Genomic DNA, 27,500 nt, shown 5'->3' with positions numbered 1-27,500 from the left:
TAGGGATGTATATGTATGCACTTTAGGGGCAGCAGTGGCTCAGGGGTAGAGTGAAGAGTAAAGCGGCCGGATGGAAGCCGTGAGGTTTCCAGTTCGATCCCCCAGAGTTAATGTCGAAGTGTCCTTGAGCAAGGAAGACGCTGAACGCTTGAGCACGACGCTGAAACGACACTCAAAAGTGCCTTGAATGGTTTCCTCCGCCATCGGTGTATGAATGTGTGTGAATGTGTGTGTGTGAATGGGTGAATGTAATGCACAATCTATGTAAAGCGCTTTGGATAAAAGCGCTATATAAATGCACCATTTACCACTGTTGTATACTAATTCTCTAGCATTAAAAAATAAATAAATAAAAGATCCAGAGCAAAACCCTTTGCCAAGTGTCCTAATTCCACAACGTGACGTGTTAGCATGTGTGAGCACTGATATAGGTACTGCTGTGCTGCTGAGACAAAGACACGAGGATTTGGCTGTCGTACCAGGGAATGGCAGTGAATCACTCATTCTTTACATGATGGCACGTGTGGAATAAGCATGGATATGTTCTTTCTTTGCACATTTAATCCTTTGTCAAAGCCCGGCAAACACAAACACAAAAAAACAAATGTCAAGTTTTGCGGCCCTTCTATTAGACGAGTGGAATCTCTGCATACATGTGTGTGTGTGTGCGTGTGTGCGTGCGTGTGAGCATAACTCGAGAACCGTCCGACCGACTGACTTCAAACTCAAGCTTATGAGTAGCGCGGCTTGGGTGCGGCAAGTCGTGCAGTAAGTACTAGGAGCTGATGGTAGGTGTGGCGCTCCACCTCAGCGATCCATCTCCCAGGGGTCTAGTGCATTGTAGTCTCGCGTTACCAGACTGTTGCCTCGCACAATTTTCAAATGTTTCCGGTCATACAGTCTGGGACTCGGAAGCTCTGATCATGATTAGAATATAAACAAATCGCACAAATGTATCCTAATATAAATACAAATCATCTAAGTATAAGAAATATAAATTAAAGAATAAAATCTAAATATATTTTTTAAATATACTTTCGTGAACGGAAGTGCCAGTTTCCTCTCTCGGATGTCGGGAGGTGTAGTTCCAGACTCTATATAGCATTCAGAGATTGTGGAATAGTTGTCTGGCTACGCGAGACTAAGTGCATCGTAACGGAGATGGACTCCCACGTTCTCGGCTGATACCAACAATAAGCCCTTCTGACCTACTTACTTTACTATTATGTCCATTGTTCAATACTCTATACTTTTACGTCCACTACATCTCAGAGCCAGATATTGCACTTTTTACTTCACAACAAATATTGGACAGCTTTAGGTATTAGAGTATTTAGGTATTTAGAGTTACTTTGTTTGATTCAGATTTATATTACAAAACATACATTAACCAGTTAAGCCCTTTATTACTAGACAATCTATAAGCTCACGTCTCGCAGTGCAACACGTTGTGAGCTATAGAGCTGCTATTTTAGAAAACGTTTGGAAACAACAGTTTGGAAACTATAAATATACGTTGATACCAATACTTTTATACTTTTACTCAAGGCAGTAACAGTACATACGGATCCGTCCTGCGTCAGCTAACATAGTGCAACCCCTCCCCCCCCCCTCCCTGCTTCACTTAGCATATGCTAAATTATTAATTCATCACCCCCCCCCCCAACCCGTATGTGTCCCATGGGGTCAACAATCCATTAGGTGCAACAGATCAGATCAATAGATCCTCAGCATGCACTATTACTACACCTCCCTGGAACGACTCTGTCCACTTTAACTCATCAACGCATCGTGAGCTTGTAGATCGTTAGACAAAGTAGATAGTAGGGCTTAACTTATACTTGGTTGACTGGGCCCCCCCCCCCCAGTGCTCTAAACTTGGGGCCCCTTCCTTTATTCCCTCTTCACCAAATCTCTTTGCGGAAAATAGCCAATCTGCAACGCATTGTGAGCTTGCAGATCTGCTATTTTCGCGCCAAATATTCGCTTGTAGGAGCGCCGGGGTTCATGCAGTAAGTGGTTGAGATGAAGAAGGGGGACAGTAATTTGAGGCTAAGATATCTGAGGAGAATACAAGGACGAAAAAGGCAGGTAGTTTATTATTAAAAAATCACACCCAGTGTGAAGTGGGCGGTGTGGTCACAGTGGTCATCAAAGTGATGGAAGAAGTGATGGAAGAAACCTTAAAAAAACAAAAACAAATGTATGTTTTTTTTTAAGTTATGGTCCTATTTATATGCACATATGTCATGTTTCCCTAGCCAATCACAGTCCTGAATAGACTGTGATTGGCCAATCACGGTGCAGGGTTAAAGGGTAAGACCACTTTGGTAGAGGTTTGGGTTGTGAAGTTACCTTGCCATGATGTAACTCCTAAGGTGGACAAGAAATCAAAAATAATTGCTCCATTGATTAGAAATTGATAATTCAAAATTTGCTCCTCATTGACTTACATTGTACGGTAAAACAGCTCTCAAAGTCACTCTTTTAGCACGTAAAAGAACACAAACAAAGCTGATTCAGACAATATAGAACATCATCAAACCCAGTACTGTTTGTTTTTTTAATAAAAATGTGAACTTCCTGTTGATTTTACTATTTGAAGATCCGAATCCGGATCCGCGGATCCAGTCCGGGTTTTATTCTTAATAAAAATGGTAAAAACAACAAGAAGTTGACATTTTTATTAAAAAAATAAACAGTACTGGGTTTGGTGATGTTCTATATTGTCTGAATAAACTTTGTTTGCATTCGTTTATGGGGTAAAAGAGTGACTTTGAGAGCTGTTTTACCTTACAATTCAATGAAGAGCATATTTTGAATTATCAATTTCTAATCAATGGAGCAATTATTTTCGATTTCTTGTCCACCTTAGGAGTTACATCATGGCAAGGTAACTACACAACCCAAACCTCTACCAAAGTGGTCTTGCCCTTTAAGGGGGGTACATTTGTGGCCAATCACAGCGCAGGATTTGGTGTGCAAATATCCAAACCTCACATATAGGGGCGGTTTCACCGCCCAAAAACAAGACCAGGAGACCTGGTTCTGCCAGACCCCTAGTGGTTGAAATCTGAATGGCCGGGCTTCGCGTGACGTGTGTCCCTTCTATGACGAAAGGGGGACAGACTTCTTTGGCTGGGGCCGGGGGACAAAGTGACATACCATGTATGGAGAAAACAGATATAAAGCCTCATGTAAGCCCGACCCCTTGGGTCTGGCAAAAAGATACAGTGAAAATAGCCGATCTACAAGCTCTGTGAGCTTGTAGAGTAGATCGTCTATCTTCGCTATTTTTGTACGCCACCATTGTATAATGAAGTTTAATACAGGGTTAAGAGGTTAATCAAATCAATGTAGTCGATTATAAAAAAAAACACTGAATGAAGTGAAATAATTATTCTAGCCAAAAGATGGCGGTGCAATCTAGCATAGAGAGCGTGGCGCAAGACTGGTGTAGTTATGAAATATGCCATCAGTGACACTGATGACATCACTGAAACTCACCTGAGCGTGTCATCAGGTGAGGTGTTTAGCCCCGCCCAGAAAAAAAACTGCTCTCAACAGGAAATGCCCAAAACAGGGCATTTCCTGTTTACAGGCTCTTTAAGTCAGTTACTGGTTCTAAATATCGGTTTTGATATATTGTAGGTTAATTGCCCAGCCCTATAAGAAAGGGGTCAGTTTTACATAGTGGTTTCTCAACCTTTTCTGGATCACGGTCCACGCGGCAGCCTTAAGTGGTCAGATGGGTGGGCCGCCTGCATTATCTGAGCATGTTTATATTAATGATCAATCAATATATTGAGTGTTCCGGTCTTGGATTACTGCAACTAAAGTAGTATAGTTTAAGCTCCTATTTGTCGGTATCCGAATGAAAAGGTTCTAAAAGTGTCATAAATGTGTTTAAATGTCACACAGTATGATCATTAAAATCTTGTGTCTAGTGTTCTGCCAATTATTTGGGGGCCGCCCCTTGCAATACCCTCGTGGCCCAGCGGTAGAGCCCTGGCCCACAGGTTGAGACTCGTCATTTTAGAATAGATAATAATACAACAAAAAAAAAGGTTGAGTAGCACAGAGAGGCAGTGGAGTCATACTATCTTCCTCCACCACTTGTCCGATGGCAGGCGGAGACAGTCACTTGATTTATGAGTCCTATAATGGGGTGAAGTTTTCTGTCTTCTTAGCTCATATTGGCAGAGAGGTTTCATTAATGCAGACGGCGTGCGCGCCGCGCACACACAGGCACACGGGAAGGTCAAAGTCAAGCCGAAGCGGAGGCACATAACACTGTGTGTTTGCGCGAGAGGAGAGGGGGTATTCCTTCAGGCAACTTTTTTGCCCCGATCCATTCATATACAAGCACTGCATTCCTATTAGAATTCAAAAAGATCTATATATACATTTGCTGGAGGGGAATATAATTTTAAAATAATAGGGAAAATAGCCGATCTACAAGCTCACTGTGAGCGTGTGAGCTTAGATCATCTATTTCTGTATTGTACAAATGGAACCCTGTATAATACAACATAGTATAATTTACCACCACATTCTGTTCAGGAAAGGTACTATCTGGTCCCTGTGGGAGAGGGAGAATTGCTTTTATTGCAGATGGCTTAGATGACTGCACGGGCAAAATAAGGATAGTAATTTTGTATATTAAAACGAAATGTGGATGCCCGAGAGTTCTACTCTACTATTATTCCAGAGGCAAATGTTGAACTATTTACTCCACTACAATTATCTGAAAACTTAAGTTAGAAGTTGGATTTAGATTATCATTATAAAACATTACATACATTAACCATTTAAGGTATTTTTTTTATACTTCAAAAAACAGACACTCTACAAGTTCACAACGCGTTACATGGCGACACGTTGTGAGCTTGTAGATCACCTATAATTTCGAAAAGGTTTTGCCACATTTCTCAAACTTTTGAAAAAAGAAAGAGAAAAGTGAAGTATGAACCTTCTGCAAAATGTATACTTTTAGAATAACAGGATTTTTTATATATATTATTTTTTTTGTAAATAAAAAAAAATACATATAATTTTTAAAGTCTATACACACACACATATATATTAAAACAATGATGTATTTAACTTTTGGGAATACAATATTTGCAGAAAAAGGTGAGAAAAACGAAAAAAAGAAATTGTGAAAAAAATCGCAGTCCCCCGCCCAGCCCAGCCCCCCTTGGAATGAATGACTTCCAGCGCCCCTGTATGTTTTATAATGGGTCATTATTATAAAGTGCTACCCTATATTGTGGTATAGCTACATTTACTTTTTAAAATCTGAGTTCTTCCTCCAGCATTGTTTACATCCAGATGTCTTTATGTAAGCTCGCAGTGAACAAATAGAAAGGAGGTCCTTGGGGACATAAAGCGCTCACAAACAGTTGTTTCCTCCTCTCCGTTGACGGGCGAGTAAGTGTTGCCCCTTAACCCATTAAGACCGAGAACGCATCGGTGTCATTTTTTTATTTATTTGGCTAATCAAAAATAGCAGATATACGAGCTCATAGCGCGGCACCGAGTGCCGCGCTATGAGCTTGTAGATCTGCTATTTTTGAAAATCTTTGTGCAAATCTTTGAATATATATATATATATATATATATATATATATATATATATATATATATATATATATATATTAAAGCAAGCATTTGTAACATTTGTCTTCTACACAGTTTTCTGAAAAACATATGTTGCTATGTGGTTCTCAAACTTTGAGAGCTTGTAGATCTGCCATTTTTTTAATAGCCAAAGACACAGATGCGTTCCCGGTCTTAATGGGTTAATTTGCTTCTGAATGGCGCTAGACATGGCGACAGAGCTCCACTTCTCCTTCCAAATCAAGTCTGCTGGGCTGGCCCCCGACTTTCCGCGTGATTACACAATAACTCGGAGCTGACTGATTGTGTACCTCCGGCGAGCGCTGCCAGCCCTCGCTGAATGGAGGGAGGACTGTGGGATTGGGCGCTGCCCGGGCTTCATTTGACGGGCGCCCGCCACGGGCCGATGAGGAGAATGCTAATTCCGCGTTGAAACAGGCGGGCGAGGGGGCCAGCGTTCTCCTCTTGGCTCGCGACGACGGCATGGAGAGCTCTCCGTCTCTCACAGGTTCATGGGAGGCCAAGCTCCACCGCGTCTGCTATTACGATGCCGCCCGTCTATTCACTTTAAGTCTGACCTGGAGGACAGAACGTGTCCTCGAGGTTCGTCTCTCAGGCGGAATGAAAATGACAGTGTGCCTCTGTTTAACCCTTTAAGACCGGCAACGCATCTGTGTCACTTTTTGATTTGAGCTAAAAAAGCATAATTTTACACTTTGGCTATTGAAAAATAGCAGATATACAAGCTCATAGCGTGGCACCGAGTGCCGCGCTACGAGCTTGTAGATCTGCTATTTTTGAAAAATCGAGAAAATGTGTGCAAATTAATATATTTATATTCTTTTAAAGCGAAATGTTTTAACTCAAATCTTTGCTTCTGGGGGTCCCTGGAACAAAATATTTTGAGATGGGGGTCGGCGCCCAAATACATATCATTTTGGGGGTCCTTGACATGAAAAAGATTGAGAACCACTGATATAGAAACATAAGTTTTTTCAAAAAGCATATGATTACAAGACATTTTGTAGAATCGGAACCTCAGGCCTTAATAGGTTAAAGACAGACAGACATGTCAAAGTGTCCCTGAGCAAGAGTACATGTACTTAGTTACTTTCCACCACATAGCTCTCTTTGTTTCATCCGTGTGCAGACATCTGGAGGTGGTGGATGCTTATTGTATCCCCGTTGCCATTCGCTCTTTTAATTTCCCCAAAAACAAGCAATGGGGCCCATCAAAAAAAACGTAATGTTATCCGCCGCTGTGACCTTGAATTGCTATAACGTCATTCCCGAGCGCCGCCGCAATCACCTTCTTTGATTGCCAGGTGTATCATGGTTAATTGGAGCGCTGACACTCATTTCCATCACAATCGGAGCGGTTGGGGAGGAAATTGGCTAGCGATTACTGTACCGCCGCGCGGCGAGAAGGGAACGGCGCTTGGAATTGATTGGAGCTCAGCGTGACGCACATGCATGCTCCCGTGCGCCATATGATCTTTTTTATTTTATTTTATGTAGTGTGTCACAGATGTCACATAAGTAGTCCCCCTCTCTCTCTCTCTCTCTCTCTCTCTCTCTGTCGGTGGTGGAACGTTACTATAAGTACATTTACTCAAGTACAAATTTGTGGAACTTTTACTTTTACTTTCCATTTTTTCAATACTTTATACTTCTGCTCCACCTCATCGCAAGAGGCACGTGTTGTACTTTGACATATATTTGACAGCTTTAGTCACTAATTACCTTCCAGATTCATATTATTAATACCAATTCTATGTTATTATCTAGAAGCTCAGAGCGCTTTTCGATGCGACGAGTTGTGAGCTCGTAAATTTGCCTCTTTTGGAGAGGAAAATGTGTAGATTTTAGTACTTATACTTTTGTACTGGTATATTTTGTACTTTGACTCAAGTCAAATTTTGACCACAGGCGTTCTACTTGTAACAAAGTTTTTTCTAAATATTGTGATACTGCTACTTTTACTTCAGTAAGCAGTGGTGTAAAGTAACTAAAGACATTTACTATCGCGACGCATTGTGAGCTTGTAGATCTGCTATTTTCAAAAAGATTTTCATACATGTGAAGACTTGAAATGGGACATTCTGCATAATGAGTACTTGTACTTTTGGTACTTTAAGTACATTTTGATGCCAATACTTTTGTACTTTTACTCAAGCACATTTTGAATTCGGGGGACTTTTACTTGTAACAGAGTATTTCTACATTGCAGTATTGATACTTTTACTTAAGTAAAACATTTGAGTAAGTACTGCTCTGGTGCTGTTAAAACACGAGAGTGTCTCCTCAGCCTGGACGTCAGCCAAGGGGGGGGGGGAGACAGCATCACGTGTCTTCATTTGATTTGGAGGAGTGACGCGGCGGAAGCTTTTTTTTCACAGTGCTGCGTAGCGTGTCCTTCCCCCCAACCAAGTTCTCCTCATTCTCCCCGGGAACATAATGGCCGCCGGTGAAGGCTTTACAATACTCCGTAAATTTCCCTAAAGATATGATGGAGATTGAAAGCGGGTCCAAAAAGAGGGGTTTCATTGCCAACCGACTGTATTAACTCCAGCTCCCCAATCAGTGGAATGAACGTGGAATGAGAAAAAAAAGAAGAAGGAAACTTTGCTTTCACTTTGGTTGGCTTAATGCAGTCCACACTCCACAGATATGAGTTCATCAAAATAATCTATTTAAAGGAGTAGTTCACCCAAATGTTCGATCAATTACACACCCCATGAATTCATGGAGACTTTTTTTTTCGCATTCCTAAGCCAATAATTTGATGACCGGCGAAAAGATGCTATAATGTCTCCGGTAGGAGACTTAAAGTTGACACTTTGAGTCTCCTAGTCTCCATGGGGTGTGCAATCAACAGGAAAAAAATCTATTGGTGAACTATCCCTTTAATAGTTTATAAAAACAATATCCATTTCATTTCTATTTTGGGCATGCCATTATTATAGTTAGTTTAAAAAATATATATATATTAAAAAAAAGAGTGAAATTAGCCGATCAACAAGCAACACATTGCGATACGACACGTTGTGAGCTTGTATATCTGCTTTTTTTAACTATTTTTGCACAACCCCGTTGTGCGACAAAGTATGAAGTAACGCTGAAGTGGTTAATCAATTTGTTGATATATATAATATACATCTTTTTATATGTATAACAAAAATATGCTTCTCAATCATTCGATTAATCGAAAAAAGCAATCGATGGAATAACCGGCAAGAAAATAAATGGCTAGTTGTAGCCCACACATTATGAGGAAATAAGTTGAATTTCGTGGTCTGGTACTCCCGTAATCATGTAATAATAACTTATTAACCTTGGAGGTTGAGGGAGTTTCAGTTTTTTGACTGGCCCATTTGTCAGCTCTATACATTCAGCCGCTTTGAGCATGGAGAAAGGTCCGCTTAAAAGCCTAGGAATGATTAACATTTCATCTGCGTGCATGTGTATGCGAGCGCGCGTGTGCATTCCAGAGTGCATAGCAACACAGCGGAATCGACTCCATATTACGAGCCAGCTAATGCATGATGGGGGCCATCAAATTAAAATGATGTTCTCTGGAACAAAAAAAAAACACACACTCTTCTCTGGAATGGAGACCCCTAAAAGTCAGGGGAATTCTGGGAAAGTGAGTTTTGATTGGATTTCCGTCTTGTCGCTGCCCTTTCCGAAGCATTGCATCGTTCAATATTCTTGAATGGATGCCATGCCAGTGCCGGCGCATTAGTAGGCCTGACTTTCTATACCGAGATTATTACAGTTGGAACTGTGGGGATTAGGATTTACAGTAATGCAGCATGCCAAGTTTGGCTGGTGAATTGTCATCGTTTTATGCTTAACCCATTAAGACCTGGAACTGTGTCATTTTTAGATTTGAGCTAAAAAGCATTATTTTACACTTTGGGCTATTCAAAAATAGCAGATATACAAGCTCATAGCTTGTAGATCTGCTATTTTTGAAAAATCGTGAAAATGTGTGCAAATCTTTGAATATATATATTTTTAAAACGATTTTTCTTTACTCAAATCTTTGCTTCTGGGGGGTCCCTGGAACAAAATATTTTGATGGGGGTCCGCGGCCAAATACATATAATTTTGGGGGTCCTTGACATGAAAAAGTTTGAGCACCACTGATATAGAAACATACGTTTTTCAGAAAACTGTTGGGATTTAGGAGACGTGTAGAATCGGCTTCAGGTCTTAAAGGGTTAAGGCTGTCATGTCGTGAAGCGCCATTCGCAACTGCATTTAGTTTCACTAGCCCGGGGCACCGGCCTATTCGGGAACAATGCAATTTGGGATATTTATGCCCCTGTTTTACTTGTACTCATTGTCAGAGTACATGTTGTACGTGTCTGTCCCTTTTATGCCCATTTATATAAATCTCTGTATACTGTATGTCTGTGTCCATGGTATGCCCGTATATGGAGTCCCATGTCAGGCCATGCCCAAATATGGAGTCCGGGCCAGTCTATGACATCAGGGTACTCCATATGAGGATTTGCTGATGTATCAATATTTTTTTTGGGACAACCGCGCCGGTCCAACCGACTTCCCACCCTGCATGTCACTTCGCTTGGTCCTCGGCGACACGCATAGCGAGTTGGCGGTGCCCCGGACCGAACCCATGACCTTGTGGTCCACAGGCAAGAGCTCTACCGACTGAGCTACCCGGACACCAATAGCAAAAGTACCCCCAAATTGTACTTCAGTACAGTGGTGTAAAGTAACTAAGTACATTTACTCAAGTACTGCACTTAACCCATTAAGACCTGGAACTGTGTCATTTTTAGATTTGAGCTAAAAAGCATTATTTTACACTTTTGGCTATTCAAAAATAGCAGATATACAAGCTCATAGCGCGGCACCGAGTGCCGCGCTATGAGCTTGTAGATCTGCTATTTTTGAAAAATCGTGAAAATGTGTGCAAATCTTTGAAATAAATATATTTTTAAAGCGAACATTTTAAACTCAAATCTTTGTTTCTGGGGGTCCCTGGAACAAAATATTTTGATGGGGGTCCGCGGCCAAATACATATCATTTTGGGGGTCCTTGACATGAAAAAGTTTGAGCACCACTGACATACGTTTTTCAGAATACTGTTGAGATTTAGGAGACGTGTAGAATCGGCTTCAGGTCTTAACTCTATAAACGCCATTGACTCGAAAACGCGTCAATAACTACTTAATCCACCCACGCCATTGACGCGTTGGATTTGCGTTCATTGTTTAACACCTTTACCGCCGGGCCCGTAGTTCTACGGGCCGTTAAATCCAACGGTTAAGCGCCGAGCCCGTAGTCCTACGGGCTGCGGTCTTTTCGCGCATGCGCGGTCCGGGTGCACTTTCGGAATTTTTTTGATCCACTTCCGTTTCCGGTTTGATGACAGGAAATAGAATTATTTGGGATCCGGTTTCGACGATCACGCCCGCTCCCATTCTACAGACGAAACTGAAACTCAATTCTCTTCCTGTAGTTTTTTCTCCTCGCATTTCACTGTTTAACGTAATCCGCTCTAACTCAAACATGGATGCCCCGTTTGACACGCGATCTTCACTGGGAGATACAGGGAGATCTCGCGGATGTAAACAGACCGTTCACGGCTCAATCTTAAGGATTTTAACAAGATCTGTGGCGACATGAAAAAAACAAAAAAACAACAAAAACACCTTGGCACTGGTGAGTACATTATGAGATTAACCTCTGGCGGTGGATGTGTTAATCTCTGATCGCGCTATGCTGCTTAAAATTCAATGTTATTCTCGAGTTCCACTTACTTCACCCATATCTGCATCCGGTTTCATGTCCTGGGTTCCGTTTCCGGTTTTTGATTATTTTCCCCCGGTCATTTCGTCCAAAATAGGTAAACAAACGGTTTTTCACACGGTATGACGGACAAACGGACAGTTTCTCTTCTATAATCTATGATCTGGGTGACGATCAGTCATCGCCGTCGTGCATCACAACGTAATTTTGACGATCAAAACAATCTGGGAGGACGTCACATCCGTTTTCATGGTTTTCCCTGTCTAATGGCTCAAGAAGGGTGAGAGAGACACCAGGAGCTGATCAAGCTATCATGTGCTGCTCTCTGGTGGCGGATTTGTGCGGCGTCTTTAAGAAACAGTCTGATCAATTATTTTCATGAAAATTTTCAAAATATAAAAATAAAAAAATAAAAAAAATTGCTGGCAATGGGGGAGTACTTTATGAAAATACTCTGGCAGTCAAAGAGTTAATGGGTTAAGTACAATTTTGAGGTATTTGTACTATACTTGACTATATCCAATTTCCCAATACTCTTACTTCTACTGTACTCTACGCCTCTCAGTTTTCGCTTGTTCGTGACAGTGGCCCCACATTTTAAGATGCAGTACCTATGAATGGCCAGCATGTCCAATGCGCTTCGACGCAACCTCTGGGGTTCTGGGGGGGGGCTCGGTTTATTTACACACATACCTCAGCACACAGGAGTAGTGGCCCACGTCGTCCAGCTCGGCCGGCCGAAACCAGATGGCGTCCTCTTCCTTGCTGGTCCGCGTGCCGTCGAAGCTGATGGGCTCCTCGAAGTCCCCGTGGCCCGCGCTCTTGTACCACATGAGGCTGAGGCCCGCGCTCTGCGCGTGCGTGTAGTTGGCGCGGATGTATCCGTAGAACAGGGCGCACTTGATCCGCACGGGTTCGCCCAGGAGGACCTTGTACTTCAGGTAGTCCACCGACCAGTCCGTGCAGCCGTCCACTGCAAAGACACAGAGACAAAGGGGGGAGAGAGAGAGAGAAATGAGAGATGAGAAACGGCAAAGTCATTTGACATGGACGTCGACGATCGCATCGGACGAACCAGATGCATTGTTTATGTGTTGAAGCCACGAGTGCACATTTTCAAATGCTCTGTTACAAAAGCAAGTCTGGTGTTTAGGATTCACTTGAGTAAAAGTACAAACGTATTGGCATCAAAATGTACTTAAGACCTGAGGCGATTCTCAAAAAAACTGTTTTTTTTAAAAAATATAAAAAATATTTGTTTCACAATTTTTCAAAAATAGCAGATCTACAAGCTCATAGCGCGGCACTCGGTGCCGCGCTATGAGCTTGTATATCTGCTATTTTTGAATAGCCAAAGAAATCTAAAGTGACACAGATGCGTTCCAGGTCTTAATGGGTTAAAAGTACCATTGTGACCGGAACCGCTGCCGGTCATCAAATTATTGTCTTAGGAATGTGACAAAAACTAAAAAAATATCCATCCATTCAAGTCTCCATGGGGTGACTAATCGATAGGGGGGAAAAAAAGTCATTTTGGGGGTGAACTATCCCTTTAACCCAGGGGGGAGCTGCGGGGGGTTCGAACCTGAAGGTCACTCTACCTCTTGAGCCACTGCCGCCCTGCAGTCAGGCTGTCCCCCCCCCCCCGTGCCCAGTCACCCTCCAATCTCATTGGCTAAGCCAACACATAAACTAACGTATGCCCTCGATCCTAATCACACTCAGCTTAATTGTGTCACAGCACCTCTTATGCAACGTGTCAGTGATCAAACTCCCTTCCACCACCCCAGCCTCCTCCTTGTGCCATTTAGTTCTTCACTATGTCATGTCGGTATGTTAATTTGATGGATTTCTGTGGATTGTATGATATGTCCGTGTGTTTTATATTACGCCCTTGAAGGGTCCGTGTAATAACTCTGTACCACACGGCTCTGCTTCAGAGGGGGACGGGGTGGGTGGGTGGGTGTGATCGCAGATTCATGTAGGTCATGCTTCCGCGGAAAAATCGGTAGCATCACGGGAGCAGAGTCACGCCGCCACATTTTAACCCGTTAAGACCGGGGAACGCATTTGTGTGTCATTTTAAGATTTCTTTAGCTATTCAAAAATACAAGCTCATAGCGCGGTACCAAGTGCCGCTCTATGAGCTTGTAGAAATATATATTTTTAAAAGTGAACAATTGTAACTATAATCTTTGCCTCTGGGGATTCTACAAATGTCTTCTAAATCCTAATAGTAAAAAAAACAAAAAAAATTATGTTGCTGTAATTATCAGTGGTTCTCAAACTTTTTCATGTCAAGGACCACCCAAAATTATATGTATTTGGCCGCAGACCCCCATCTCAAAATATTTTGTTCCAGGGACCCCCCAGAAGCAAAGCTTTGAGTTAAAAATATATTATTCAAAGATTTGCAACATTTTTCACGATTTTTCAAAAATAGCAGATCTACAAGTTCATAGCGCGGCACTCAGTGCCGCGCTATGAGCTTGTATATCTGCTATTTTTTGGAATAGCCAAAGAAATCTAAAAAGACAGATGCATTTACGGATTGAACGGGTTAATGCAATATCATCGCAATAAATGGTTTATCTTGATGAAAGGTGTCTGACTGAAATAAACCTTTTATGTAATGATGAAGCACTTTTTCGAAACAAAGTTGGAAAGCACTTCACAGGCAGCACGGGGAATAAATGACGGCGGAGTTCAATGAAACGTGAAACATAAAACCGGGGGGGAAATAAATAAATTAAGACGGTGGGTGTGTCAGTGACAAGTCTGTGAATGAGTTTTGGTCCCCCCCTCCCCCCCACCCCCACCAAAGATAAACCCAATTTGTGTCATCACAATGCATAACGGAGCAAACATTATGCTAATCGTGGAATTGGTATTTGGCAACGAGGAGTGGCACAGCCACTTTTCGTGCTGGCATTTCGCTGTTTATTCAGTGCCGTGACAGCATAGGTGGTACCGTAATTAACCCATGAAGACCTGGAACGCATCTGTGTCATTTTTTGATTTCAGCTAAAAAGCATTATTTTACACTTTGGCTATTCAAAAATAGCAGATATACAAGCTCATAGCGCGGCACCGAGTGCCGCGCTATGAGCTTGTATATCTGCTATTTTTGAAAAATCGTAAAAATGTGTGAAAATCTTGGGGAAAATCTTTGAATACATATGTATATTCTTTTAAAGCGAACACTTTTAACTCAAATCTTTGCTTCTGGGGGTCCCTGGAACAAAATATTTTGAGATGGAGGTCCGTAGCCAAATACATATAATGTTGGGGGTCCTTGACATGAAAAAGTTTCAGAATACTGTTAGAAGACATTTGTAGAATATGCTTCAGGTCTTAATGAGTTAATCAAGACACCGTCTTCACCCCCCCCCCCCCCCCCCCCCCCTAAAAAAAAACGTTTCCTCCTTTTCTGGTATCAACAACACATGAACAAGGTGCAGGATAATACATGACATGCAGCGGCTCTTTAGTTGAGGGTGAGCAATGGGAACATTCTTTTTTTTTAATGTTCAGCGGGGCCTTGAAGCAGTCTTTTTTATGAAACATCAACGGAGGCCCTGCTGTCAACATTTGCGGCACGATGACACCCCAGAAAAAAACCCATTGTACTCTATATAAGACATTGATTCTCAACCTGTGGGCCGGAGCACACCGGTGGGCCGCGAGGATATTGCAAGGGGGCCTCCAAATATTTGGGCCTCCAAATATTTGAATATATAGCCAATGTACTAATAAGAAATTGGTTCGCGAGGTGTGGTCCAGGGACCCCTAGGAGACCCCTAGGTTTCCAGGGGGGTCCCCAGCAAAACAGAATTATGTATTTCTTGGCTATTCGAAAACAGCAGCTCTACAAGCTCGAGCTCTTAGATCTGCTGTTATTTATAAAACAAACAAAAAAAGACAAATATTATTGTATGGGGGTCCCTGGAACAAAATCTGTTCAGATGGGGGTCCGCGGCCACATAATAACTTTTCTAAGTACTTTTCTAGCACTTTTCTAAGTACCCAAAGTGGCTTTACATAAGGAAAGGAAGGAACCAACCAACTTTAAAAGGAAAAACAACTCAAATAAAGACAAAAAGTTAAGCATGGGTTGGGGAGACATCTAGCTAGACCTCAACTGGGAAAGAGATGTGAATACATACCTATACTGTACATAAACATACATGTACAGTACCTACATATCAACCATTCACTGTCTGAGAAGTGCGTTATGCATTCAGTCAAACACCATACACCAACATCTGAATATTGTCCCACCAATATGATCTTCCTAATGTGTAAAAAATATATTTGATATTGACCAGGACTAACAGAAAGGCTGGAGAGATGCCAAGCGATAATTTATGGCTACTAAAAAAAAAAGACTACAAGGCTTTCTTATTTTAAATAACGTCTCCCACAGAAATTGATGCATTACTGTACGATCTCCCTGCTTGATATTATGAAAGATTAATGTACCTATTTCAGATATTGCATCATCTCCCCCCCCCCCCTCCCCCCGGCCTGCCTGGTAGGTATGGTACGCACCGAGTCACATTCTTGTGACCCAGTGGGTGGAAAGTAACTACGTACATTTACTCAAATACTGTTACTTGAGTATAATTTCAAAGTATTATTACTTTACTCGAGTATTTAAATTTTACTCCAGATGTCAAGAGGCAAATATTGTACTTTTTTTTTTACCCCACTGCACTTATCTGACAGCTTTAGTTGCTCGATACTTTAGAGTTATTTTGTTATTACCTATTTTATACTTCAGCTTTTGACAACGCTGAGGAAGGACCTGTTAGGTTGAAACATGCTGTTGCTTCGTCTGTGGAGAGGTTAATAAAAGGACATTTATTGTGTGCTGGCTGTTTTCTCATTTTCATGACATTGTTGAGCCCGTGCACCTTGAGACTAGTATTTAACCCATTAAGACCTGGGACGCATCTGTGTAATTTTTTTTATTTGAGCTAAAAAGCATCATTTTACACTTTTGGCTATTCAAAAATAGCAGATATACAAGCTCATATACGAGCTTGTAGATCTGCTATTTTTTGAAAAATCGAGAAAATGTGTGCAAATTAATATATTTATATTCTTTTAAAGCAAACATTTTTTACTCAAATCTTTGCTTCTGGGGGGGTCCCAGGAACAACATATTTTACGATGGGGGTCGGCGGCCAAATACATATCATTTTGGGGGTCATTGACATGAAAAAGGTGATATAGAAACGTACGTTTTTCAGAAAACCGTTAGGATTTAGAAGACATAAGTAAGAATCGGCCTCAGGTCTTAATGGGTTAATCTGGAGCGTTGCGGGCATTCCGCTTTGGAGTGCTTTCTCTTACTTCAGGGTATTTGAAAACAGCCCATCTACAAGCTCCCAACGTGAGCGAGCTTGTGGATCTGCTATTTTCAAAAAAGGTTTTTACAAATTCCTGCAATTTCACCGCATAAATTCACATAAAACTGCCACATATTCCATCACAAAATCAATTTCTTTTTTGCCGGCAAAATCAAGGATTTTTGTCCGCATAATCAAAGATTTTAGTCAATCAAGAATTTTTGCCCGCGTTTTTCTGGAGGGACTGGGTTTTGCTCCTGGAGTACTTCTTCCAGCACTGCTTGTATTCATGGTTGATTCATAACGTAGCCTATGTGCCCGGGCTCATACAGTGCACAACTTTCAGTCCATATAGCGACATCCATTTCCTGCTGCTACCAGGAGCAAGCGTCAATATGAGGTCGGCGAGGTCACCCGCTCGCCTCTGACGAAAGGGCATCGTCACTGTCGCGTGCAAACCTCGTATGTCCTTGTGCTTCAATGGCAGATCTATCTAATCGCGATGCGTCGCGATGCGATGTGTTGTGAGCTTGTAGATCTGCTATTTTAATCTGCTAATTTTGTGTGACACCGTAGAATGATGGAAGTCGGCGCTAATTTCCGGAAAGAAAAAAAAAACTAAACAGCCCAAGTTGAAATGTGGAGTTTACACGGTTTCCGCCCGACAACAACAATATTAAGACCCATAATATAAATGCAAAACCCGCCTCTCTTCTTATATCACGGCGGTTTATCAGTCGAGAGGCAACAATGGTCACCTCCGACATCTAATAAAGCCCCCCCACTGTCAGTCAAAGGAGGCACTGAATACAAATATAAATAATATACATTATTCATGTATATTATTATTATTATTATCATCATTCAAACATTTGGGTGGGTTTTCATTGTTGCCGGGCAGAAACCTCATATCTCCCTATTTCAGGACTATTAGTGTTATTTTTTTTTAAATCAATGACCTAGTTCGTCATACAAGAGTGTGGCACGAAAGTAGTGAAAATAGCCGATCTACAAGCTCACCACGCGTCACGATGTGACAGGTTGTGAGCTTGTAGATCGGCTATTTTCACTATTTTAAGGTAGGTTTTGGACATACAAGGTTTTCAACGTTTTTGTTCTTATTCATCATTTCATTCATGTTGGCATATTTGCTTCATATATACAGGTTATTTCCATATGACCTCCTTGTGTGCGGACGGAAATTCTAAAGGTTGAATGACGCCTTAAATAAAAGAAAAAGAAAACCTTGATTTGTTTGACTGACACCTTGTGATTTTTTTCCAAAATAGCCTGTCACAATTATTTAATTATCTCTTGATGGCAATTATACTTTTGGCATAAATCGCCAGAATGGTTTGCCCTTCATCTGTGTGAATTCATGTGTTGAAAAACAGCAAAACATTGTTGATCTACATTAAGCTCACAACGTGCCGCACGTTGACGTTGACGCATTGTGAGCTTGTCGATTGGCAAATTTAGCTATTTTGGTTAAGGTTTTGAAAGTATAACATTATTAAAACCCTTTAAGACCTGGAACGCATCTGTGTCACTTTAGATTTCTTTAGCTATTCAAGAAGCAGATATACAAGCTCATAGCGCGGCACCGAGTGCCGCGCTATGAGCTTGTAGATCTGCTATTTTTGAAAAATCTTGAAAACAAAATGTTTTTTTTAAGATTCGCCTCAGGTCTTAATGGGTTAAATGCACAGCCTGTTTTGGCCATGGTACATTATTTATTAGGATTATTAGTAGCAGTCATCAGAATCAGAATCAGTTTTATTGTCACATCACAGGTTTACAAGGTAAAAAAGTGGGTGAAATTCTTTTTTGTACATCGTTCCCATCGCAACGTTAGTTTCCATAGAAAGAAGAGGGGGGGGGGGAGAAGAAGAGGGTGGGGGGCAGGTGGGAAGGAGATCAAAACAAGAGAGCAACAGAAGGCCAGACAAGTTATCTACATATTTACAAATTACCTGAGATAATAAAAAAAACTAAAAAAACTAAACTAACTAAACTAAGGTGCCTGAGCATAGCAGCAATGTATTGTATACTGTGCATGTTATACTTATACTGTGCATGGTTACGGAGCGCGTACGGATGCGGCCGTCCTTCATGGCGCTCCCAGTAGATTGTCAGTCATTTCTTTGTATATTTCAGTTATTTGTCATATCAGCGTGTTTTTTTTTGTGTGTGCAAGGTCTAAACAAATGTATGTAGGCCTACTTTTGATTTATGCTCCAATGTCCAATGTCAAAAATACGATTGGATCAAAATTAGTCATACGTGGTCATCAACAAAAATGTCATGACTGTGATTCGGGACAGCCCTATCTTTGATTATTCGAGGGAAAAAACTGTCGTCTCTCTCAGGTGGAAACCTCCAGCTGTCCAAAACTGCTACTTTTCAGGATTCAAATAAAAGAAAACTGCAAAAGTAGCAGATCTACAAGCTCAAAACGCGTTGCTTCGCACCACATTTCGAGCTTGTGGATCTGCTACTTAGCGGTATCTGCCCGACAGCAACGATATATATATTTTGTGGTGAGGTGTAGGGGGATCTAACATGATGGGATCCCTGCTCTCAGCTCAGCAGGCATATTCAATTGATAGTTTAATTATGACGGTATTAAGCAATCCCCCAGGGAGCACCTGGGGATCAAAGCTGTTTTTAGATGCATCACGGATACAGTTATTTTAAGTCAACCACACTACAAAATGTGTTAACTCTTTCACTGCCAGACTTATTTCAGAATGTGTTGTCCCATTGCCAGGAAAAAGGTGCATTTTTCCTCTGTTTGTTTTTTAACATTGAAGTGAATGGAGCAGCATTTTTTTGGATAGCGTTATCTCCTAGTTCCTTTGAGATAAACCCCCCCAAAAAAATACCAAAAAAATCAGAAAAATTCAAAAAAAATAAAAAAAAAATAATAATTTTTCACATTTTTTTTTTCTTCATATTTTCGTCTTTCCGTCATTGGCCATGATAGCCATAGAGCCATCGGACGGGAATTCCCGTCCGGGGCAGTCAAAGAGTTAATATAGCGTCATAATCGTAACAACTTTAACCATATTCTATACTTTGGCTGTTCAAAAATAGCTCATACATTGTAGATCTGCTATTTTTCAAATATATTTTAAAGCACAAAATATGTTTTTCAGATGGGGGTCCGCAGCCAAATACATATTATTTCGGGGGTCCTTGACATGAAAACATTTGAGAACCACTGCCCTAGCGTCCCTATTCTGGGCGTGTGATAACAGGAGAACATTTGGCAAAAATAGACGATCTACAGTCTGTCTACTGACTGAGTGAAAGGGGCAAAGCTTTGGAACTCTATATGCCCACGGATTTAAAACTAGAGTCTGATGGTTATGTGTTTAACAGAGGACTCAAATCAATAGTGTTCGCATGAATAGTTTCTGACAGGTTATTGGGATGATTATGTTGGTAAATATAAAATTGCTTCGATTTTTTGGGATTAGTGTTATTCTATTTAGAGAAGCCTCTTGTGGACAGGTGTTGAAAACAAGCACTCGTGCCACAACACTCAAATAATGCATCTGGTTTGTCCAATGTAATCTGTCAAATGAAATAAAGCATAACATGATATAAGCATGTTGCTGTTTTACATAGTATACAGGGTTTAACCACTTGAAAATAGCCGATCGACAAGCTTACAACGTTGCGTCACGTTTTAAGCATGTCGATTGGCTAAATTCAGCAAAAGCTTTATCCACAATAACAGAAAACAGAAAAGAAAAGTGGGACTCCGCTAAACCATATGCGGTTTTAAGTGGTTAAATCATAAAGCTAGCTTATCGATGACAAGTGCATCTTTTTGATAAGACATCACAGTTACTGTACACACACACACACACACACACACACACACACATACATGCAATATGTTCTTCTCGAGGCACACGAAGATGGGAAAAAAAGCGCTCGCATCCCCAGTTATTCAATTTTCTTCCAGTTTCCTCACATTTCTATTTCCCCTTGCATCACCCCAGCCCCCCCCCCCCCTCCCCCCACCAACCACCATCCTAACCCCCCGCCGCATCACACTTCCTTCACAAACAGCTGGTGAGCACAGCTGCCGCGGAAGCAACAGGCTTGGCTAATTGAGCCTCCATAAATGTTTTATTTACTAAAGAAACATCTCGCCTGTAATCAGTGTGGGAGTACATGTGTGGGTGGGTGGTGGGGGTGTGTGTTTGCTGTGTGGACCAGGGGGAAGTGTGTGAGTGTGTGTGTGTGTGTGTGTGTGTGTGTGTGTGTGTGTGTGTGTGTGTGTGTGTGTGTGTGAGTGTGTGTGTGAGTGTGTGTGTGTGTGTGTGTGTGTGTGTGTGTGTGTGTGTGTGAGACGTGTGTGTGTGTGTGTGTGTGTGTGAGACGTGTGTGTGTGTGTGTGTGTGTGTGTGTGTGTGTGTGTTTGTGTGTGTGTGTGTGTGTGTCTCGGGATGGATAGCGGGAATTGCGATGCACCCCCCCCATGGTGATTTATGTAATTCTGTCTGCATGCGTTGTATATCCTCGACTCCTGTGACTTCTTGTCGAGGGTTGATGGTAATCCAAGTGCTTTTTTTCCAAGGCTGCGGATGATGAGAATAATAGCGTTTCGGTGAGCAAGTGGATGGCGTCTTTTTTTTTACCGCGCGGCTTCTGCAGGAGTGTCAGCCGTCTGTCTATAAGCGGGTCTGTCTGTGTGTCCGTCTGTGTTTCTGTGATTGAATCTTGCAAATCTTGCTGCACCGATCAGGGGGGGAAATTTCGAGTGCACACTGCCAGTAGACCATATGTTTTTTTTACAAGCTTTCAACGCGTCACATTGCATCACGTTGTGCGCGTGTAGATCGGCTATTTTCGGGCGTAGAGATTTGGTGTAGAGGCTGGAAAAAGGAGGGGGCCAAATAAAGACCCAAGACAGAAACGTATAATCGGCATCAAAGACTAAAAAGGACCGACTTGAGTCTTCGCTGAAGAGGAGGAGTAAGGTCATTGTTATAATTATATGATTAGGACTGACATGTATCTGCTTCACCAGTAAATATGTTTGTCGATTGCCTCTCTTCTGCATAAGTACATACACTGAAACCTTGTATGTCCAAAACAGTTACTTTTTCAGGAAATGGAAAAAAAGAACCTGCCTTGCAGTGGATCAAATGTAGTTATTTTGTCCCAAGCTCTTATAATTGGTTCTATTGGTTTATGAAACCCACAGACACACTTACAGTAACCACTTTCACAAAATAGCAGATCTACAAGCTCACTACATGTTCGCCATGACATTGTGAGCTTGTGGTTCGGCTGTTTTTGCTACTTTTGTGTGACACTGACGTGTATGATGGGCATTCATTGACGAAAAAGAAAAAAAAAAGGAAAAAGTTTAAATATGGAGATATGAGGTTTCTGCGTGACAGCAACGTAATGCTTAAGCCGGTGAGAGTGAATCAACGAATTGTCTCTGTTGTCGGGTGGAAAAAACGGTTTTCTTTTCAGGATTCAAATGAACCCATTAAGACCTGAGACTAGATTCTACAAAATGTCTTCTAAATCCTAACAGTTTTCTACTATGTTTCTATGTCAGTGGTTATCAATCTTTTTCATGTCAAGGACCCCCAAAATGATACGTATTTTGCCGCGGACCCCCATCTCAAAATATTTTGTTCCAGGGACCCCCCCAGAAGCAGAGATTTGAGTTAAAAATGTTCACTTCAAAAACATATATATTCAAAGATTTGCACACATTTTCACGATTTTTCTAAAATAGCCAAAGTGTAAAATAATGCCTTTTTACACTTTCAAAATCAAAAAATGACACAGACGCGTTCCAGGTCTTAACTCTCTCAGTGCCACGCCCCGAGATATCCCGAGTTTTTCCCGAGTACCCTCAGTGCCAGCACGAGAAATCCCGAGTTTTTACTTTTGACTGTAGTCGCGCTATTCTGTTTATTTTTCATGATCACTTTCGCTTCCTGACTCCTTCAGACTCACATGGAGCCGGATGTAAAAAAAAAAAATTCATTTCCGGGTCACGTTGTTTTTCTCCGGTGATTTTCGGCCAGAATAGGGAAAGTCACGGTTTTTCACACGGTATAAAAAGCGAACGGAGAGGTCCACGTCTACTCTCTTTGGTCTGGGTGACGATCAGTCATCGTAGTCGTGTATCGCATCGTAATTTAGACAATCAACGATTGTCGAAAATGTCAACATCCGGTTATGACCGGATATGACGTGAGCCTGTTTGGGAGGGGGTGAGTGAGCCAGCGAGGTCATCAATGTGTCGATTTGTTGCTCTCTACTGGTAGAACTGTATTATGGGTTTAAAAACCCAATCAGATCATTTATTTGAATGAAAAATTACAAAATAAAAAAAAATAAAAAACGCAAATTGCTGGCACTGGGGGAGTACTTTATGAAAATACTCTTGGCACTGAAAGAGTTAATGGGTTTAACAAAATATCAAAAGTAGCAGATCTACAAGCTCAAAACGCAACGCGAAAAAAGTTGGAGATAAGAGGTTTCTGCCCGACAGCAACAACATTTATTTACTGGTCAAGCAGATTAAACGTCCATCCTAATCACACGATCATTACAGTTATGGAGCGCCGAGCATCGCATCGCAGCTAGCCGTGTGAATTCACTGAAACTCCCGTATAAACCAATGAGATTATACCATTACCGCCGTTAGTTACCATGGCGACCAAAGTGTCTTGTTAATCACAATAAACTCGCTAATTAGCTCGTTGAAGCGTAGGCGCTCCGAGGCTTTGTTTGACGGAGAATCCAAAACGTGAAACAAATTATCACCTGCAACATATCCACCATGTACACTGTACTCCCACTGAAACTTGTTTGTGTGTTGTTGTTGTTTTTTTCCATTTGTTTTTTCGATGCCGTTAACACAGGCTACAATTAAAACTCGTTTTTGATTGTATCTGACAAGGAGTCATAACGTATTGATGTCTTTACTGCGTGTTCCTAGTAGCAGTGGTGGAATGTAACTAAGTACATGTACTCAAGTACTGTACTTATTACAGTACAATTTTGAGGTATTTTTTATTTTGCTTGAGTATTTTCCAATTTCCAATACCTTTACTTCCACTCCACTACATCTCAGAGGCAAATGTTGTACTTTAACTCAACTAAAAATTATTTAAAAACCTTAGTTACTAGTTACTTTGTACATTTTGATTATTATTACAAAACATACATTAACCACTTCAGCCCTACATAAAAGTTTGGCCATTTGAAAATAGCAGATCTACAAGCTCACAATGACTACTTTTACTTTTCGTACTTGGAAGTACATTTTGATGCAAATACTTTTACTCAAGTACATTTAGAATTTCTGACTTTTACTTGTAACAGAGTATTTCTCCATTGCAGGATTGATACTTCTACTTAAGTAAAACATTTGAGTACTTTTTCCACCACTGCCTAGTAGACACATATACGCACGCACGCATGCACGCACGCACACACACACACACACGCACGCACGCGTTTCTTCTAACAATATGTGTGAGGACATCAACATAAATATTCATGAAGCTTGTGAGGAGGACATCAACATTTTTTTATGTATGAATGCAATTCATGAATTCATCCATTTTTCATCCCTATAACGGCGAAAATAGCAAATCTACAAGCTCACAACGTGTCGCACTGTGGTGCGTTGTGAGCTTGTATATCTGCTATTTTCAATACATTTGAAATACTGCTTAAGTGGTTAATTACTTAAGTGGTTGATTGTACTTTTTCCCCTTAGAAATGCAAAGGAGTCAAAAGTGCAATTATCTGTCTTTGAAATGTAGTCAAAATCCTAAGTATCAAAAAAACACAGCTACTCAACTACTATTGCTGGGGACCCCCTCAAGGACCCCCGGGGGTCCCCGGACCCCACTTTGAGAACAAACGCGCTATAGGGGGGCGCTGTTGAACGGGACATACAGCATGTGTGAGGAGGGTTCATTGGCATAACGAATCAAATTGGGATCGAGAGGGATAAAAGATAATTGGCTGCTCTACGTAAAAAAAGGAAATGTAAACATGCATGACTGATATCCTCACATGATCAATCGAGCAAAGATGAATGTGCTCAAATTCATGGCAGGAAAAGTTCATTTTTCACCGTGTAGATATTGGAAACGCTAATTAAATGAATCCATCTCATTCCTTTTTAACCCATTAAGACCGGGAACGCATCCGTGTCATTTAAAGATTTATTTGGCTATTCAAAAATAGCAGATGTACAAGCTCATAGCGCGGCACCGAGTGCCGCGCTACGAGCTGGTAGATCTGCTATTTTTTTTTAAATCGTGAAAATGTGTGCAAATCTTTAAATATCTATATTTTTGGAAGCAATTTTTTTTTTAACTCAAATCATCTTTGCTTCTGGGGGTCCATGGAACAACATATTTTGAGATGGGGGTCCGCGGCTAAATACATATAATTTTCGGTACCACTGATTATAGCAACATACGTTTTTTTTCAAAAAACTGTTAGGATTCAGAAGATATTTTGTAGAATCCCCCAGAAGCAAAGATTTGAGTTAAAAATTGTCGCTTTAAAAAATATATATATTCAAAGATTTGCACACATTTTCACAATTTTTCAAAAACGGCGGATCTACAAGCTCATAGGTGCCGCGCTATGAGCTTGTAGATCTGCTATTTTTGAATAGTCAAAGAAATCTAAAATGACAGAGACGCGTCCCCAGACTGAATGGGTTAAAATATGCAGTTCAGTCCCAGTTTCCACTAAGTGGAATTGCAAAATGTCTCTGTGTCGTTTGTTCCTGCAGAGCCGCTGTGGTTGAGCATGCAGGGGGGCTCACCACCAGGCAGCCGAAGGGGGGCCTGGAGTGACATGAAAAGACCCACGCTGAAGAACCTCCTCGAGTTTACTGACAAGTTGTCAGCGGGAACATTTCTGACATCTTTAGCGAGTATATACGACCCAGTGGTTGGAAGAATCTCCTTACTTTTTTTTCTTTTTTTCTTTTACTTATCCCTTTAAGACTGGGAACGCATCTGTGTGTAATTTTTTGATTTATTTGGGCTATTCAAAAATAGCAGATATACAAGCTCATAGCGCGGCACCGAGTGCCGCGCTATGAGCTTGTAGATCTGCTATTTAAAAAAACATTTTGTGCAAATATTAGATTTTTTTTTTTTAAAGCAGATATTTTGTAACTCAAATCTTTGCTTCTGGGGGGTCCCCTGGAACTAATGTTCCAAGATTTGCAAAGAAATTCACATTTAAAAAAAAAATTGCAGATCTACAAGCTCATAGAATGCGGCACTCGGTGCCACGCTATGAGCTTGTAGATCTGCTATTTTTGAATAGCCAAAGTAATCTTTGACACAAATGATGCTTTCCAGGTCTTAAAGGGTTAAATAAAAGTAGTAATACCACAAGCAAAAGTCTCGTATTCAAATTGTACTTGGGTGAAAGTAGCCTATTTGCATTCCAAGTATACTTACAGTACCAAGGTAAAAGTACTAATTTTTTTTCAAAAGGTTGGAAAAATGGCCGATCTACAAGCTCCACTTAGTTGTTAAATCAAATCAGTAGATCACAAACGGCGTGAAGTCCGGTCTTTCATGAAGTCATGCCGCAACGTTGTAAGAGCGACCCTCCCAATGCATCGACTAAGACGGCCCCCAGAAGACAGTGGACAGAAGTGACCGACCCTTGTAGCACTGTTTGTAGTTCAGAAATGCACAGCTTGTCAGGGGTTTGACGATAACTTGGACTGAATAAATACGCATAGTGTTAAACATCCCTTTGATGCATATTGACCTGCGCACACTAGCCCGCTCAACCAATACATAAATATGTATGACCATACACTAGCATCATCAAGGTGACTTATTAATAACAGACTTGGAACCAGCTCACATTCCAACTCGCGGCCAGACACACACACACACACACACACATACACACAAACTCATCCTTTTGGCAAACGGCTGGGCCCATGTCGCACCGCGGCCTGCGTTGCCCTCTCAAAAAAAAAATAACGCACCGACGGAGGCAATCAACAGTCGCCCGTGTCCGACCGACCGTTCCGCCCGAAGTGCCCTTGAGTGAGTTAGGCGTCGGAAAAAAAGAAACTCGGAGGGATGAAATAAAGCGAGACGTGTTTGGCGGGGGTTACGCGAGCCCCCTCTGACACAGACATTCGAGTTGAAACCTTGTAAGTCCAACACCGTTCCTTTTTTATTATTATCTTATGAAACAGCTTAAAATAGTGAAAATAGACGATCTACAAGCTTATAGCTATTTTCACTACTTTTGAGCGACAGCCTTGTATGGCGAAGGACATTTATCTACAACAGTGGTGCTCAAACTTTTTCATGTCAAGGACCCCCAACTTGACACTTATTAGCCCGCGGACCCCCATTTGAAAAGAAATGCCAGGCAGGGACCCCCATAAAATAATATTTTTACGAATCTAGCATTTATTCTCAACCATTTTAATTTCAAGGACCCCCAGTTTGACATGCATTAGGCTACGGACCCCCATTTAATGGCATTTCTATCTCTGGGACCCCAATTTATATTGTAAAATCAATGTTAATTTAACTCAGAGAGTGTACAAATGGAACCAAATGGACCCGTTAAGGTCCATTTGGTTCCATTTGTACACTCTCTGAGTTACAGACCCCTGAGGGTCCGTATGGTTCCTAACTATCCATCATTTGGCTGGGGACCCCCTGGAGCTCCCT

The 27,500-nt window shown here is 41.3% G+C and overlaps 1 protein-coding gene across 1 annotated transcript in view; it reads right to left on the bottom strand.

Moving 5' to 3' along the window:
• LOC308080139 (interleukin-1 receptor accessory protein-like 1) overlaps window positions 1-27,500 on the bottom strand; it is a gene marked incomplete at both ends in the record, with an annotated part of 619,302 nt that overhangs the window by 391,711 nt on the left and 200,091 nt on the right. The window contains one exon of the mRNA XM_080421907.1: window positions 12,101-12,380. Coding sequence (XP_080278033.1) covers window positions 12,101-12,380 — 280 coding nt within the window. The remainder of the gene's footprint in view (window positions 1-12,100; window positions 12,381-27,500) is intronic.

The sequence above is a fragment of the Gymnoscopelus braueri genome, assembly GCF_963280865.1.
Source record: "Gymnoscopelus braueri genome assembly, chromosome: 24".
Classification (NCBI taxonomy): domain Eukaryota; kingdom Metazoa; phylum Chordata; class Actinopteri; order Myctophiformes; family Myctophidae; genus Gymnoscopelus; species Gymnoscopelus braueri.
The sequence above is the reverse complement of the archived record's forward strand: the minus strand, read 5'-3'. Positions and strand labels throughout refer to the sequence as shown.